The sequence below is a fragment of the Parasteatoda tepidariorum genome, chromosome 10, assembly GCF_982258835.1.
Source record: "Parasteatoda tepidariorum strain Cologne lab strain chromosome 10, Ptep-v5.0, whole genome shotgun sequence".
Lineage (NCBI taxonomy): Eukaryota > Metazoa > Arthropoda > Arachnida > Araneae > Theridiidae > Parasteatoda > Parasteatoda tepidariorum.
This window is the reverse complement of record NC_141764.1, coordinates 64,255,111-64,274,444: the sequence shown is the minus strand read 5'-3', so window position 1 is coordinate 64,274,444 and position 19,334 is coordinate 64,255,111. Positions and strand designations below refer to the sequence as shown.

At 27.2% G+C, this 19,334-nt stretch overlaps 1 protein-coding gene across 3 annotated transcripts; it reads right to left on the bottom strand.

Moving 5' to 3' along the window:
- Window positions 1–2,054: 2,054 nt before the first annotated feature.
- On the bottom strand, window positions 2,055–19,236 carry LOC107455004 (E3 ubiquitin-protein ligase RNFT2). Of its 3 annotated transcripts, none has more exons than XM_071184014.2 (9): window positions 18,813–19,236; window positions 11,934–12,469; window positions 11,200–11,276; window positions 11,009–11,109; window positions 7,544–7,697; window positions 7,313–7,462; window positions 7,169–7,234; window positions 4,955–5,056; window positions 2,055–3,145 (listed from the first exon to the last, which is right to left on the bottom strand). In XM_071184014.2, the coding sequence occupies exons 2-9, from the start codon at window positions 12,463–12,465 to the stop codon at window positions 3,014–3,016; spliced, it is 1,314 nt and encodes a 437-aa protein (XP_071040115.1). In that variant the 5' UTR covers window positions 12,466–12,469; window positions 18,813–19,236; the 3' UTR covers window positions 2,055–3,013. The 3 variants fall into 3 exon arrangements, with proteins under 3 accessions (XP_071040115.1, XP_071040116.1, XP_087010233.1); XM_071184015.2 differs by having other exon boundaries at window positions 18,953–19,077; XM_087154107.1 differs by lacking the exon at window positions 18,813–19,236 and adding an exon at window positions 12,828–12,971.
- Window positions 19,237–19,334: the final 98 nt, after the last annotated feature.

Here is a 19,334-nt window from a genome sequence, read left to right as displayed (position 1 = left end):
AAGACTGCAGACCATGGAACACATAAATTATTAAATAATTAAAAAAATAAATAAACAGTCAATACTCCCTTGTGCATCATCAAAAACTGATTTTTGCACACAGTTCAGCATTGAATCGCTATCAACCACCCCCAAAACTGCATTAATATTTAATACCTTAGTTATTTTGCAAATACAATTAAATATTGAAGTTAAGACTCACTTGCTCAAGAATTAAACAGCACTTGATGTGGCCACACCAGCATCGAGTCACCATGCAATAAGCATTAATCAAGTTCATTTTATCTTAAACATTAGAAATGTTACAATCGTGGATCCAAAATCCTGAATTTAAAGTACTGGGTTGATATGCACTGAGGCATTTTTAAAAGCAACTCTAAGGAAGAATTTTAAGGTGTTTGACTGGGTTAAAATCTGAAATTTTGCTGAAAATTTCTATTTTTTCTAGTGCATTTTCAGAAAAATGTTGATTTTGAGAAAAATTTCTACTCACATAGTAAAAAAGAAATTTTTTTTATACAATTCTTTTTAACTTAGTATATAGATTTTGTAAGTCAGGTCTAAATGTGCATTTATTATTTTTATCACGCTTTCAGCAAAAATGTTTAGAATTTTTCTTTCTTTTTTTAAAATCAATATTGAACAATAAAGAATTTTATTGTACATTTAAAATTTTACAAAGATAGTAGCTCAAAACACATTTAACTATATTGATCTAGAAATTTTTTTGAAAATATTTATGCATCACAATTTGTTGCAGAGCTGTTCATCTGACATAAAAATGAGTAGTTTTATACTCAAATTGGCCCTTATTAGGAAAATTTTTTACTTCACATTTATAAACTTAGAACCCCATCTAACCAAAATTAAAATCTTAGTTAACATGTTGAATGTCATGGGGGTGACTGGCAAAGCCAAGATGATTAGAAACACATAATTTGAGTAAATTTTTAATGCTTTTAATTTTTTATATTGTTACTAAAATGGTTTGAAGAATGTAATGTAATACATACTGAGAAAATCATTTCGGACAGACGGGCAAGCCATGTAAAATTAGAGTGGTATTCAATGTGATACGATTTTAAAAAAAATTATGGACAAATTATTTCAAAGCGAAATATAAAAAGGGGATGTTAAGTGGAAAATTAAATATACTTAAAACCATAATAGATTATTAAATATATTTATATACATATATGTAAACAGATAAAAGCTGTTATAAAAGTTAGATACAAATAATAAAAAAAAATTCAGTTTACTACTGCCATTTTGTCTTGTGAAGCTTGTATTTGTGTAGAGGACAAGTGTAGCCATTAAAAACCTTGACAAATCTATTAATAAAATAGTGTAGAATGCTATTATTTCAAATTATTGCTGTGAGGTGCAGGACCCAAATGGCATACCCTTTACAATCACGAGTTATATAAAAACAACCAGACACAGTTCACATTATTAAGGCCAATCGCACTTGATGGCTGCGACACCTTTCTTTAAACCAGAGGGTACAAGAAAAAGGGGTTGTACACTGACTAGTTGGCTGGACACAGTTGAGAGGGACCTAAAGATAATAGGAATAACTAACTGGAAGGACATGGCACAGAATAGATCAAGATGGCAAGAACTTATTAGGACGGCCTTGGCCTGTCTTAGGGCCCAAGAAGAAGTGAGGAGTGGGAGAACCACCGTTTTTTATATATTTCTTTCAAAATAACCCCCTTTTTTTCCCTATATATATCTGCATATATATTGAGTCATAAAATACACCTGAACTTGTCTTTTATAAAAATTGGTCTATGATATGTAAAAGATTGGCTTAACATATGCAATACATGCTGTTTCAACATGGATTATTTTTTTTACAGCTCTTGGTTACTTGTAAATAATCATTGCATAAACAAGGTTAATGCAAAAATTTGAAAAAAATTTATTAAAACTTATAAATGCTTTTAGAATGTGTTATTGCTTTGCACTATATTGTATAGGATTTTTTGATTAGTTTCTAGAACCCAATTGAAAAAAAAATTATTTTTTTCAATTTTAAAATATGACACAAATGACAACAATAGAATTTATTGACATATACAGTTAACGTATAAAACAAGCTATGTAATTTGCTTTTTACACTCACTAACAGCTGGATTAGAACAAATATATACAACAGTGATGTAAAAATCTTTCAATTAGTAAAACTGAATTTTATTTCTTATTGCATTTGTAAAGTAACAATACCATGCATTTATCGTTAAACTTTAACATAAAAAAATTACTATTTGTAATAAAAATGTATGATTGTTGGTATTGATTGAAAGATAAATTTATAGTTAATGAATCACAGCTATCAGGATTGTCATATACTATCCCACACACAAAAATAGTAACTTAGATAACTAAAACAGTTGTCCAACAGACTCCAGACTTTTACTTAGTCTGGATGAAACCATTACATGTCTTCAAAGACTGTAAACATTAAATTTTATTACACATTAATTTAATAAAAATTTAATTCTCTTAATTTGGGCATTATTAAATTTCTATTAATTAATAATCTTAATTTGTTTTTGGCATAAGGTAAATATAAAATAAAAAAAAGTGTTTCATTCATTATTTACAAATCAAATCATTAGTTACAGATTAATACTGATTCAAGTTTAGTTATCCAGGTTTAAAAAAGAAAAGAAAAATTCACAAGTTTTGAGCAACAAAGGTTTTGATTTGTGACTTACAAAAATCGAAATATAAATGACTTTACCCACCAAAATTTATTTTCAACAATAATTAAAATAAATAACCAAAGGATAATTAGAAATTAAAAGAAATAAGTTTAATTAGTTAAAAATAAACTACTTAAATTCAGTAACATCTAATAACAGTAATGATATACTAATTATCACAGTAGGTAAAATATAATTGTACACATATTTACATAAACTTGTTGGCCAACAAACCACGTTTTTTTTGGGAAATATTTACTAAATAATAAACTTATATAGCAATCTTTAAATGCCAATACTGATTAGAAAATCTGGTGTAGCAATGTAGTTGAGCCATCTCTCCAAGTCGGATCATCAGCAATTTGTGCTCTACAAATGGGGCAAGTGCGTTCACGATCGAACCATAAAGCAACACACTCTTCACAGAAAATATGCTAAATAAAAAATTTAAATGTTTTAGAGCAATACGAGAAAGTAAAGTGCAGTGATATGAAATAAGCACGTCATAAATAACAAAACACTTTCTTCAACATTGTAACAAAGAACAAAAGATATGTAGAAGAAATTAATAACAACAATAGAAAAAAAAGATTGACTAAAGATAGTCAATATTACTTGATAAAAAACTTCATCGCTTCAAAAATATACAAATTGGAAATAACAGTCTACACGTTTGAAGCGCTCAAAATAGGCGCCCATTTTCAAGACTTGACGTAAATACAACGAAATACAGAAAAATTAAAGACAAGAAACAAAACTAGGAAAACCACAAATCGAGAGAAAGAAAAGGAGAACAAGAAAAACCATAGTGGCCGAGAGGGGCAAATCAGTGTAAAGTGCATTTCCATCAGCTATGAGGTGAGGTAACAAGGGAATCACTTTTATATTTCAAATCACTTTTGTTTCTTCTCTAACAAGTCTTGAAAATGGGCACTTATTTCTGAGAGTTTAAAACATGTCAACTGTTATTTCTAATTGGCATATTTGAGAAGCAAATGAAGATTTTAATCAAGTAACATCCAACCCCTTCAGTTTCTTGGGATTAATTATTTAATTTAGGATAGTCAATGGTAGGGAGATAAAGAAAAATAGCATACGTGGAGTGAGATTCCTTTATTTGGAATTTGAAGTAAAATGTTTGGAGAAAAAATAGGATACTAGAAAGTTAATTAACTAAAACATTAGAACATTTTGAAACATGGAATGATTCCCAGAGATCTAGGTCAGTAAAATAAAGAGTAATGTTGAATAGACTTGGCAGCATTGCTTTGAAAAATTATAATAATTTAATTTATGACTTTTCTAGTATCCCCTCCTCTCAAATGTTTGGAAATCTATTTTATTTTCAACATTTTCAGTTCTCATTCATCTTATACCTCCTGTTTTCATTTCTCTTAACTAATGTTGACTATTTTATTTCCCTACCCTTTGGGTCAATCCCTTTTTTTCCTTGTAACTTGTTTTTGATTTCTGCAAGAGCACCATGTTTTTTCTCAGCATTAAATAAGGTAAATCATAAGAGAATGGAAACAATTGTATGACTATTGATAGTATATTATTTCAGTCTTCTCTTTATACAACACAAATTTAACCTATCTATAATAAAATAGAAGAACAAATGTTGCAGTAGATACAATTAATTCCAGAAGGATGATACTGGCTTATATAGATATAATTTAACTTTTAACTGTAACCCTCTTTAAGCCAAAAAATTTAAGAATTTATTATATTAAAAAATTTAAACATCATTTTTATAAATTTAAACATCCAGCAAAGATATGATTAATTATGAAAAAGAAGAAATTTGGTTTCACGTGAGCATAAAAACAGGTACAGTCAAAAAATATTTCTAATGTGAGAAAATTTTAGCATCTCTAAAGAACATTAAATATTTTTAAGCAATTTTTTTTCTAAAATTAGATTGGCTTGATAATAAAAAGAATCAAAGTCTATATATGTTTAAGTTTGCTTTAAAAAAATTTATAATACAACCTACACTCTATTTTTGCCACTTATTTTACAATTCTTTGAATAAGCTAATTTTAGCAGGAAATAATAATGACTTAAAAATGGAAAAAAAAATTTAAAAGGGTAAAGGGAGGGTGGAGTAAGGTATATATAAATAAGAGATATTAGAGTAATTTTTCATATTAATTTTTGAGTTTTTAAGCTATATCTTACATGCAAATAATGAAATTCAAATAATTTTAATAATATTCAATACTTTGTATAAATAGACATACTTTGCATTGCAACATTGAAGGAGATTTATAATCATCTTGACATATAGGGCATGCATCACCAGCTTCTTTTATTTGATTAGTTGAAGGTGTAACACCATAAGTCTATAGAAATAGAAGTTACCACGTGATTCAAAATATTAAATCAATACAATAATATTAAATCAATACTAAACTCTAAGCAATGAAAAATAGCAAAAATATAACAAACATTTAACATAAATGACAATTCAAATAAATTTTACTAAATATTTTATCACATAATAACAGAAATAAAACAAACACTCTATAGCAAATTGTTTTCAAACTTAGATTTTTCATACTTGAAGCATTTATTGTGAGACAAAGATAAGCCTCTTTTTCAATGTTTTCATGTGCCATAAAAAATTTAAAAATGGTAGCAATATTTCCCCATTTATAATGAGATTTTAGCTAAGTATATTCACATAGTGAAAAATAAAGTTTCTCCTGGAACTATTTTTTTTAAAAAACTTAAAAGCTAAAATTTGAAACTATCCACCGCACATTATTTCGAATATGATATAACTTTTTCATACTTCAAAATTTTATTTATTATGGTCTATCAATATCACAATAACGATTTCATATACATTGAAAATTTGAGAATAATAATTTAGATTTTGATTGATAGGAAAGTGGTTCTCCAACTACATATAAAATTTGATTTTAACATTCGTAGTGGGCTACAGAAAAAAATCAGGACAGCATATTTCAATAAAAAGTAGAACATTTTTGGAGCAGTAGTAATATACTAGACAACATTAAAATAAATAAAAAACTAAAAAAAAGTATAACTCGCTATAGATAAATATAATAAAAACAAATTATAGAACAAAATAATAGTAATTTCAGAATAATTTTGTTTAGATGGTATCAATAAGTTAATATTTTCTCTCACCAAAATCTATCTAAATTTTTCATAAAGTTCAAAACTACTTAAAAAAAAAAAAATAATTTTAGAGTAAAGTTTTTATAACACAACAAAAACATAAATATGGTGGTCAATATTTTTGCACGAAAGTAATTTAATAGATGAAACCCCAGCTCACTATTTAAAAAATTCTATTTGATATTGTTCCTATATTGGTGATTGCAATCTATCATTTTTAAAATCAGATGAAAGAGATGAATCAATAATTATGAAACTACAAAATTCTACCCTAGAAGATGGTTTTTGTTACAAATAATAAATAAGCATATGACCCCTGAATTCATCATAGTAAAAATTTGATATTGTAAAATGGTTAAGTTTTTCTTTTCATTTTGCGACTGAATTCTCAAAAGGTTTGAAACAATGAATCTAGCAAGTAAGGGTATTTGCCTGAATCAGGCATATGATTGATTAGTGGTCAGTTCCCAAGTTCGATCTATCGAATTTTATGACTTTTACTAGCATTAAAAAGTAATAATCAAAAATTCAAACTATTCGATTCTTCAAATTAAGTATTTTAAAATCTGCATTTGTAGAAAATTGTATGTTCTGTACACTAAAAAATATGAGGAATAACAGAACACAAAACTACGAATAAAAAGGATAAAAGAATAAAAAGGGTACAAAATAATCTACATCATAACAATTACAAATCCCTGTTAATGAAAAAAATTTTTCATCGCTCTGAAAAAAAAAATTCTTGCAATTGATATTCTTTTTTTGGTGTTTACGATTTGTTTGCAAAATGTTTTACATAATTAGCGGTTTTACATGTGAGCGTTTTTTTTTCTTTCCTCTAAGATGAAATTTCCTTCTTCGCATGCTCAGAAAGTAAAAGTCATTTTCATACATTTTAATTGTTCTTATTTTACCTATCCTTGCATTTATACAGTTCAGGTAATCCGAAAAAAGTGATTATTTACGTATATATATATTTGGAGATAGCTGTTTTTAACGACAAAGTTTGAGGAGAAGGAAACACGTGTCTCTTTCGAAGCCTAAAATGATATCTGAAGGTGCTTCATTTTAAGATGATAAAGCAAAGAAAGTTTTTCAAATAAATTATGGATACTGAACATTTTCTGCTGTTTTCTTAAACTTCTAAACATATGTAACTTATTTAAGGAGCTAAAGAATTCTGACCAGCGAACCCGAGTTTTCGCCACTACTCGACCACTCATCTTCAAAGGTTAAGTCATTGTCGGAAGTAGCCATATGTCAATCATTTATTAAGTTAACCATTTAAAGAATGAAAGGATACTTACTTTGCTCTGTAAAACTTTCATCAACGTTTCTCTCCAAAGCTTGAACTTTTTAATGAATCCTTTAAACTAAAATAATAATAAATATTAGTTAAAAAGAAAAAATGCTTCCCTACTATTTTCTTTTATAAAAAAAAATTAACTTACTTTGAAAATCAAATAAGTAGCAGAAAGTATAACACCAAAAACTTTACTTGGTCCCGAATAAGATTCTGAGAAAAAATATAGCCAATGCTGCACTGGAATTATGGTACGATATAGCTGTGAAGATCGTTCAGTGAAAAGGTAATATTTGCCCTAAAAATATTCAATATTTTTTTTTTTTGGAAAATTTGATTGAAAGACAAATAGTGTGAAAAGAAAATTAAAGTAACATACTTTCTTCTGGCATGCAAGTATTTTTGTAGGAATTGAAACAAAGACTATTTTGACACAAATTGTAATCAAACGAAGAACAAAATCAGTCACAGACACTATCCATAATACATCCCACAAATCAATTGGAACAGAGTATGGGGGCACAAAGATCAATCTATCAATTAAATTAAAACAGTATTAAAATTAAAAGAAAAATATTCGAAATGGTATGCTACGAAACACAAAATGCTTTCTTGTCAAATTAAAAGTATTTTATCAAAGAAATGACATGTGATAAATTAATTAAAAATATTTTCATTTTACAGTCTTCAAGAAATACAGTAGTCTTGATAATCGGGGTATAGTTAGAAATACTTTTTTTCCGCAATTGATCAACAGGAAGCAAAATTTGAACTCAAAATCAAAGTTTTATAATTACATAATTGTATTATTAAATTCATACACTTTATGTATCTATTTAATAATACATAATTATCCCTGTAGCAGAATTTTTTCGAGCTATCTGCGACAAAACTCTATCACTAATATCTTTCTGCAAGATACTTTTAATAATAGCAAGCATATATGTGGCAAATTTAAAATAACAAAAGCACTATGATTACAAAAAAACTATAGAATTTTTTTAAATATAACGTGTAATAATTTTTTTACTCTAATATTATGGGTGATTCTCGCAATCTGTGGGGGAGGCACACAAATTGTTTCCTTCCTCGCATTTTGTAAATAATTATCACAATAAAAAATATAATTAAAAATCATGAAATCCGTAGTAGTAATTGCCAAAAAAAGAACGACGGCGAAATCACGCGAATCGGGCTCCTCAAATGCGTGTTTCGTTTCGAGATAATGTTGTTGTAATAAATACTATCGCATAAAAAATATCGGATTTAAAAACTATGGAGAAATCAATAGCAATAACTGCCAAAAATGTTATAGAATTATTGCCTTAAAAAGTGAATACTCAAATGCACGATTCAAATTTTCCATATACTTTGAAATATATCGGGATATTTAAAATCCATGTGAAAATCAATATCAATAACGTGAAAATCAATATCGAAACATTACGCTGATTTACGATACTATCGTCATAAATTGAGAGCGTCAAAAAGTGATTATCGAAATGCATGATTCAAATATTACGTGTAAATTTCTGTGCGAAAGAAGAAGAAAAAAATTTTCAAAAGAAAAATCTTTCTGCAAGAACACTAAGGTTCTGCGACAATGTCGCCGTGATTCTACCACGGGGTTAATTATTAAATAGATACTATGCAATTAATGATATGAGAATATCAGGGATGGCAAATTTCCTTCTTCAGTAAAAAAATTTCAAAAGAAATAGGTTTCTCCTAACCAGAGCGGAAGAAATTCTTTTAACAATAAGGAAGGTAACTTGACAAATTAGAAAGAAAAAAAAATTAAAAAAAAAAAGAGAAAAAAAGCATAAAATATTGAAACAACTTTTTTGACAGTTAATAATTTCAATCTGAGGATTGCTATATATCTCTAATAGCCACATGAGTCAAAGTCAAATTGTCTGAAAAATGTTCAAATGGAATGTTAATACAGATAATGGAATATTAAAAACATGAAGTGCTAAGCAAATAAAATTATACTATTACACAATAAATCAAAATCGATGTTTAAATGAAATATACAGATAATTTTGATGTAAAACTGAGTAATTTCACAAAAATTACTTTAGCCTTGAAATACTTCTAATTTTATTTATCAGTATGAATGATTCGCTCAGTTGTAAAAGAAATTAGGTGTATGAAGTTGAAAATATCCACAAAGTGAGTAATTAATTTCAAAATCTTTAGACTAGGAAGGAAAAAAAATCTACAGATTTCTCACTGATAAATATGAAGTAAAAGGAATTTTTTTAAATGCTTTAAACATGACAAAAATTCATTTTTTAATATGGGATAACAGTTCTAAATATTTATATCATTGAAGTATGCCTATATAACAGACAAGGAGATAAGGCAGATGAATTGCTTCAAAAACTTAGATTTGTCAACTTCATATTAGAAATATTATAAAAATGGGCAAATTTGAAATAAAAATCTTAAATCACAACTTAAAATATTGTGCATTGAATCAATATTTAAAACTTTTGCAGATGGGAAAACCTATACAAATAATTTTTGCATTTTTACATAATTACCTTATTTCACAAGAAGCAAGCTGGTCTGATATATTTTAAAAAATATTAATTTAACTACATGCTGGATTATCAGGTTTATGACAGTTTTATTATGACTAACTTGTGACAAAAAAAATTCAGTTACTGATAAAAAATGAAATAAAATAGCATTTTTATAAGACACAAGACCTGATTTGCATCAAACATATAGTTATACACTGTCAAACAAAAACAACATTACATAACAAAAACAATATTTCACAATCAGTGTTCTCCTCCAAGTGCTTTTAGAAGAGCAGCCCACCCTGCCCTTTGATGCACCCTCTTTGTCCTTTTTTGTAAAAATAAGCCACCATACCTTAAAGAAACTACCTTTTTATTCATATTCCATTAAAAAAATTAATTCACTTAGTAAATAATAATTATACACAAGAAATATTAACTGTGCTATTAGGTTTAATTCTGATTATTATTGCAAATATTTATTTTACTAGTATTATTCTCAACTGGACACACTTTTATAAGTTTCTCTTTATTAGTATATTAATAAATTTTTTAAGTGCTTTAAAATTTTAAAATGATTTTTTTGATAATTTTCTTTCTTTTTTTTATAAAAAAAAATCCATTTTTAAATGTTTATTGTCTGGTAATTTTCAGTTTAAATTATAGAAAAAAAGTTTTATAATTGCAAAATCAATCATTGTTAATCAATCACTTTACTTTTTTTAAAAAAACATTTGGGTACAGCAATTGATGTCTTTTAAGATGTCTTTAATTCTTTTTTAAAAACTACAAATTTTTCTTCCATTTTGATAATGAGTGAGTTTGAAATATACACATAAAATAGAATGAGAGGGTATTTAAAAATTGTTTAGGATCACATTCAGTTATTACATATTTGATCAGTCTTAAGTGAGCATCCTTTTAAAACTCAAAGTATCCTTTTCAGTGAGGAAGCATCCTGCCCTTTTTTATTCCTAGGGAAAACTCTGGTTACATAGCATTAAACATAAACATTAAATCAGACAGCATAATAGTCAGGTGTATTCAGAAAGAATATAAAAATAGGTTTGTCTAGAATTTATAAAGCCCATACTCTCCAAAAGAAGATAAACTCTCTAATTGCTTACATGACCTGATTTTTTAAATTTTAAATATTAAAATACAAAATATGAATTTAAAAAAATATTTGTTCCCCTTGAATCTACAAATAATATCAAGATAACTACCTATTATATTTTATATACTTAACTATATTTGTAAATAATTTTAACACATAAAAATTTACAATAAGAAATTTGAGAAAAAATACTTACGCGTATGCTAATGAGCGATCGGCAAGGAGAGTGTATATAACCAAAATTGATGTTGTTAAGTTAACGAGAACAAAGCATAAATTTCTTAAACGGCGCTTTCCCTAAAAATTAAACAATCATTTTATATTCCATTCATAAAAAATTTAAAATATAACATTAAACTATTAACAAATTATAAATATACTAATTACCTGCCGAGATACTTCTCTTTTAACAACAGTATTTGCATGGCAAAAAGTTATAAATAATCCAAGGTTAACCAAAATACCTAAAAGTAAAAATTAGTAGCAAACATTTAGAATTTTAAAAAAAAATTGTTTTTAAAAATAAATTTTTGTTTGTAACTCATAAAAGATTATCATAGCTATGGTATGTTAAAAAACTTAACAGATTATCATAGTTATGGTATGTTAAAAAAAACTGAACAGATTATTATAGTTATAGTAGGATGCAGATGCAACTGAAAAGCATTTTAAAAATTCTGAGCTTAAATTTTATTTTAAAAATAATAACTAGCAGGCGTAATGAGTGACAAACCAGGCAGAAGCCAATATGATAGTATGATAGAGTTTGATTGCAATATATTTAGTAATGAGGTTTTAAAAACTCATAAAATAGTTTCTGCAATAAATAAATAGCAATTTGCAGTAAATAATAGTAACCAACTCTAAAATACTTTTTTCTCAAATGACTTTAAAAAGCAATCAAATAAGGAGGAACATAAATAATTTTTTTCTACATTTCTAAACTATCACAAAATAGGTAATTAAAATTTTTTGGATGACCAATGTAATTTGAGGTAAGATCATTGCCTAATAAGTTTAATAGGACCAAGATAAATTTCTTCAAAGATATAGTAAGAAGAATTGCAAACAAAGAAACAAATATTTTAAACATTTAACATCAGTTCCATATATAATCTTACCAATTCTATGATCAAATATCAGCTTTAATAACAGAATCAACACAAAAGGCATATATTTTTCTGCAAAAGCAATGATAGCTTGAAGCTCAGGTGAATTTCTAAGTGCAGAAACTCCTTGATCATTATCACTCGATCTGGTGTTATCATTTGTTTCTAAATTAGGCAAGTTGTCATTTGCAGCAGGGTTATGTACTGGGTTAAAAGAGTCTGCAGCAACTGATTCCATATCAATTACAAAGTTTTCAATGTTATTGCCAGAGTTCATGTTAGAATTCCTAGGAGTAGTAAGGTTGATATCTTCTGGACTTTCAAACCATAGCGAATGAGGATCAGCGATTCGCCTTGACTGTAGATGATTGGCACCAGATGCTGTGTTGATCAATGGACTCAAACCTTGCATCACTAAATCTTGAAGTTCATGTATATGTTGTGTTGCGCTACTAGCAATTTGATGCGAATTTTCGTGAATTTGTTGAATGCTCCAAGGAAGGTGATTGCGGTTCGGCCGGGTAGGTCTATTGTTTTCAGCCATTCTCCTAAAATTGAAACACTAATTTTTTATCAAAATAATTTTTTTCGAAAAAACTTTTTTTAAAATTTTAATAGCTGGACAATAAGAATTAAAATAAAAGAAAAAATGTATACATTTTGAAATAAAAACAAACTTTAAAAGTTGGAAACAGAAATATTGAAAAACAATAAAAATTTAAAGAAAGTCAATTATTATCTACAATTAAATTCATTAAAAAATAGATCTTAATAGCTAACTACAGTTTTACTACACCATTATAAAAACTTTAAACTTATTGAAACTATAGTAAATAAATAAATATTGTAAATAAATAAATATATTGTAAATAAATAAATATTGTAAATAATCATAAGTCCCTTAACATTTTCGTTTTGATTACAAGAAAAAAGCTTAAATTAAGGATATTGAAATAAGAATGGAAAAAATAAAAATATTAAATGTTTAATTTCTAAAAAGTTTAGTTTGCTCGATCTAAATGTATACAAATAATAAAAAAGATTTGATTTCTTCAAAACACTTTTAAGAAAAAGAAAAGAAAAAAAGCTTTCAACATCTTTACTGATAAAAATTGATAAAACTGTGAAACACAACATACAGTTCCAGTTATTATCTGAAATTTGTGATAAGGTTGTCAAATGTTAGTTTCAACAACATGATTCATTTTTACTTTACATAATGTAAAGATGTTTCGTTATAATCATATTATTTATTTCAAAGGTAAAAAATTTAAGCAAAAAAAATTGACAGAATCAAATCTATTACATTCATGTATTGAAAACTGGCAAAAATAAAAAATATACGAACACTGGCTATATTTAATTTTTAAAATATATATATATGTAATATCAAAAATACTAGCTTAATAAAATTAAAAGGATCTTTTGAGACTAAACTTAAAAAGAATTATATCTTATCTGCAGATAAGCTTATCTGGTTTATGAGAACATTAAAAATCTCTTTCACATACTTAACTTAGCTCTTCGGGTATATCTTAAGTTTCATTGAATAGCGATGAAATCTTTATTTATAAAATGAATCTACACCGCACAGTAAAATATCTTAAATGAAGCCGAATTCCCATTAAAGTCAAGAACTATATTGAGATATTAGTTCATCTCCATCTGGTCTTAAGATCTTAAGACGCCGGTTATAACAAAGAGGGTCTAGATATTACAGATCACATGACATGAACGAAATATTATGTTACACGTTAAAAAAGTGTACACTTATCCTTTGGAAATGGAAGTACAAAGTTGTGTCCCGGAGCTCTGCTCCAATTGTATATAAATTGTAAATAGATCTCTTTATTCTTTTCTTCAATAAAAGTATAGAAAATTCATTATGTTGTCATCCTTATAGAAAAGGATATTAAAAATATTAAAATATGACTGCAAATAGTATGAACTGCAATATTATGATAAATTAAAGGCCACGGCTCAAGAGTTTATGAGAAAACACGAGAAGGAGCACTACGGGAGCACTACATATATATAAATTCGATGTGATATAGATATGCAAAAGTAAAAAAATTATTAAACAAATTCAACCCTGACCACATCAAGCATTGCTTTAGTAAAAGCTTTAAGTGAAGATGAAGAAGGTTTTTTTAAGACAATATAGCTTGAAAATAAATAAGTAAAAAATAAAAATTTTTTTATCATGCATGCGTGTTAAACCTTTTTAGATATCGCGTCAGTCCTGCCACTAACATAGTACATCATTGTCATTTATTACTATGACATTTCTTGGCAACCAAAAATTAACATTAAACTCTTTTTTATGAATGTGAAACAAAAGATAAATGATTCTTACTTCTGAAATAGCAAAATTATATGTAAAGTAAATAAAATTTTGAATGAATATTAATGTCTACAAGAATAATAATATACGTTTAAAAAAAATTAAAAAGAAAAAAAAAACAGACGATTTGACTTCAGTTTGAATCAGCTTAAGTTGATAACCTAAGCCAATAGACTGTTTAAAAAATCATGAGGGAGAAAAGCTAAGTTCAAGAAAATTTTAGCATTTTGAAGAAAAGCAGCAACAAAAAAAAAAGAAAAACACATTCAAGAACTGGTTTTAGCAATTGATAAGGAACAATCTGGCGTTTTACTTTTTTAAAAACTTCATTTGATTTAAAAACATACAAATCAGAACTAACAGTAGACATGTTCCAAACGCTCAAAAACAGGTGCCTGCTTTCAAGATTTGCCAGGCATGAACATCTTTCTTTATAGACTTATTACTATCTTATTCTTTATAGATTTATTGCTATCGACAAATATCTTGGGTTAAAGAAAGACAAACATACCCAGGGGTCTGTCCAGACATTTTGTGAAAGGTCCATTTTTCGCGAAATTGTGAAAAAATTACTCACATTCTTTCAACCAGGGTCCGCTTTTATGAATTTGTGCAAATAGGGTCCGTTATTGCAAAAAAAAACTTTTTCAAGGAGTTTTTAAATTGTGAAGACATACAAGATTATGCTCAACACTGTAAAATTATAGTTAAAAAAATTAAATTTTAAAAAATAAACAACAATTGCTGCTTCTAAATTAGAGATGCAACATACAAATACAGTAGGGAACCGATTATCCGGAACGATCGGGACCATCACTATTCCGGATAACTGATTTTTCCGGTTTTCTGAATCGCTACAAAAAGCCGTTTTTTTATTGTTAAACCCAACTAAAAAAATTTTTTTTAGGAAATAATCTTGAAAAGAAGAAAAAACGATGAAGTAATACACTAATGATTATTTCCAAAATGATGGTAAGGTGAACATCTTTCAAAAAAGAAAGAAAAATCCTAAAATCTTATAAGGAAAAAAAAAATTTGTTTAAAAAATGGCGGGAAAATTTATCGAATTTCGTTCCGGTTTTCTGATTTCCGGATAACGGGTTCTGTACTGTATTTGGTATTTAGCCTATACTGCTGAACGCAGAATATTAATTTTGGACGAATAATGCAAGAATCGTCTGCCGAAGACAAAATTTAATTCGTTGACATCCATCTTTCTTGTTTTTTACCCTGGAAAGGGTTTATTTGATTAACAAAATAATAATGAAGATAAAGAAATTTGTGAAGGGTCCGATTAAAAGAAAAATCATTTTGTGAAGGGTCCGTTTTTAAGTTAAAATATTTTGTGAAGGGTCTGTTAATGGACCCAAATTTCTTCTAAACAGACCCCTGATACCTATCTCACTTTTCCTTTCATTCACCTCAGGACTAACTGCTCTCTCTTTCTTGTTCCTTAGAATTGCTCTTACAGCACTATTTTTTATTTTATTTTTTAAAAAAAGGATTCATTTAACATTAAGTTTACAAGAGATTTACTTTGTCCCAATGCAATAGATTCAAGATTTGCCAGACCTGAACATAGACTTATTACTTTTTTTAGTCTCTTTACTTTCAGTCTGTCGACTGCTATCTACAAATATCTTGGGTTAAAGAAAGACAAACATGCTTATCCCACTCTTCCTTTCATTCACCTCAGAACTAATTGCTCTCTCTCTTTCTTTCTTGTTCCTTAGAATTGCTCTTCCAACACTATTTTTTTTTTTAAAGATTCATCTAACATTAAGTTTACAAGAGATTTACTTAGTCCCATTGCAATACAGTCGAACCTCATTAACGCAAAATTGGAGGGACTATCATAATTATTTCATGTCAACCAAATTTTGTTTTATCTGATTTATACATGTTATGCAGAGCTCATTGGGTAAACAGGGCGCAGCACCCTGCTGCCCTTTTAGTCAAAAGAATCCACCCTGTTGCCCCTGAAGTAAATTAGTGTCCTGATGTAATAAGACTTCATACCCTTTTTGCCCTTTCATTAAATCATAATTATTATTAATCATTTTAATTATTAAATCATAACTACAGACACTTAAAAACATACATTTATTATTTTATTAATATATACATGCATTTTAAATAAATTACCAAGCTAATTACCTCATTAACTCGATACATATGTTAATTTATTAATGAAAATTAGTAATTAATATGATTGCTTTGCTACTTTTAGTAAAGTAAAAAAAAAAATTTCTTTTACTAATTGGCAATGTTTTTAATAGAACGTGTAAAGCCCATGGAAAGAAATTATTGCCTTTTTAGAATAATAATGCCCTTTTTTTAAACTTTTGCACCTTGCCCTTTTTTCTGCCTAGAATGAGCTCTGTGTTATGTACTAATGTATGATTTATGCATGTTATGTTAATGTATGCCAGTGTTTCCCAAACTTATGTCTTCTGTGTACCCCTTCTAAATTTTTTGTAACGCTGTGTACCACTAAAAAAAAATGAATGTAATTTTTACTATAAAAAAATGCTCAAAAGTTAAAAATCACAACAAACCCTTAATTATTAACTGTTATCTCTGCAAAAAAAAGTAAATAAAAAAAAATACGTTATCGTAAATTTTAATGGTTAGCTTTGTTTTTAGATAAAATTTTGTGAAATTTTCGTTTGTTGCAAGATATTTCACATAAGAACGTGTACCCCGCTAAACTGTTCATGTACCCCTGGGGGTACGCTTACCACACTTTGGGAAACACTGATGTATGAAAACAATACTGTTATGGACCAAACAAATTAAAATAAGCTTAAAAGCTTTAAATACTTTATTAAACTATTTTATTAAACTATTTTATTTTTGCTATTTAATTTATTTGCCCATCTGATACTCTTAACAAAGAAAGAAAATAAAAATAGCATTCCTCAAAATGAATGATTAGGAATTTATTCACATGCTTATTATCTTTGCTGCCTCCAGTTTCCTTTCATGTTAAGGAATAGTCAACTTGAAAATGTCATGTTAAATACAACAATAATTTAATGCTGACTCGCGGGATTAAACATGTGTTTCATGTTAATGAGGTTCGACTATATTTTTTAATTTTAAGTTCAAATTATCTTAAAATGTCTAGGAATTAAAGATTTTAAGAACAAGAGTACCAACAGATGGTCACAATCTGCCAACTTTCAATACAGATAATGAACCTGGTGATTACACAAAATTAAAAAATATTACACAACTTTTGTACTGGTAAAATTTAGATCATGTTACTATTATCCATTATTTTTGGTGAAACTTAACAAACATAAAGAGCATATCAAACATAAATTCTTAACTTAACTTCAAAAATAAAGCTTATATTTTTTAAAACAAAGCTTTAGTTTCTACAAACTAATCTTTAGAAAAGAAAATGAAATTTATTTTACTTAAGTTTTCTTAAAAAATATATTTAAATGTAATATATCCTGATTAGTATTATCACAATAGCTTAATTAAGCTCATTTAATGCTTAAAAAAGAACATTCAGAATTAACTCAGTGGACCAACTATAGAGATAGAACTGTTAAAGTGTCTGCAAAATTTTCATATCTATGAAGAATTTAACTCAGATTTAATAAGATAAGAAAAAATATTAATATTTTACTAAACAAAAAATATTAAAGAAGATCTATACATTTTATACCTACTAAATAATGTACTGGATTATATTTTACTAAAAATATAAAATAATCTCAAGAACAATTTGAAAAAAAAAAATAATTTAAAGAAAACTTTAAATTTTTTAGAACTATAATGCAAATGCAATTACATTTAAATTTAGACATTCTTTAAATTAATTTAAAATAGTTATCTTTGATCTTTCTGCCCGTTTTAAATAATAATCATAATAAATATTACTTACTATTTGAAAACAAGAAACCTGTGTATAGTATTAGGCTGTTTAAGTTGGTTTGCACAAATGTTTAAATTTCAAAAACTATAGTTGTATAGAGCTGCCTATAAATTCTTGTGTATAAAATTTAATTGTTAAAAAAATTCAATTGCGCAAATTATTCTTATTTCTAAAAAAATATTATTTTTATATATGCATTAATAACAGTTATACATCACAATTTTTAATTAAAATTAATGAGTTAGTACTTTTTCTAAGATATATTATTTAATAAATTAAAATAGAATAGTTTTAAACTTAAAGAGCACTGTACGCGTCTACCATAAAATTATTCAAATTCGAAATGATACAACATAAATGACACAGATCAAAGATATGATATATATAATGCTTCAAAAACAAGTAACCTATACAGTATGTATTAGAAATTGGTTTGAGAAAAAGCTGAAAGATCGAATACCATAGTTCAAATTTGAAAGATGAGCAACGATAAATTTATTTGAAGCATACTAAATTTGAAAATAAATAAATAAAAACATAAAACTTAAAGATTTATTATGCTCTTTCCAAGTCAAGGTTTTGGAGGTCAATAACGGTAGAGAATATAAAATGAAAATTTTGCTTTGTGAGTAAACTGACATTTAAATGTACTAACCTTGTATGGTTTCTGCTACTTTATAAAATATAGACCGTTTCAATTTTTACACTGCATTGCTTGGTGGAATTTTAATTTGGAAAATAAATAGGAAAGTTATATTTAATCGAACTTCCAGGATCAGAAGTTATGTTGTTTACCTTTATAAAAAAACTTCGCAATCTTCGGTTACGTCATTTGTAACGGTTACCTAAAACAGTCCTATATTTTAAGTTTTATTTTTACTAAGACTTTAACTTAGTAAAAAAGCGCAAGTTGATGTCGCACATGCAACACAGTATTTACTGCGTTTGCGTAAAAATTCAATGCATCAGATTGCTTGAAATTTGTTTGTTGTTAATATTTGAAAAGCACATATTTATGGCAAAAAAATTTCGACATCGAAAGAAACTGCTTTTAATCAAGATTAACATGTCTTTTTTCCAGAAGGGAATGCAATTCGCGATCGCAACACTCGAATACGCCATCTGGGGAGAGACCGGTTTCATGCCTTTAGCCCTTCTCCCTTCCCTCTCCTCCTCT

Bases quoted from the DNA above. Each gene is read 5' to 3' on its own strand.
- LOC107455004 (XM_087154107.1), bottom strand. The intron at 11,110-11,199 runs GTAATTAGTATA...TTTAATTTTTAG, and splicing joins AAAGAGAAGTATCTCGGCAG to GGAAAGCGCCGTTTAAGAAA. The intron at 7,698-11,008 runs GTAAGTATTTTT...TTTAATTGATAG, and splicing joins GATCGCTCATTAGCATACGC to ATTGATCTTTGTGCCCCCAT.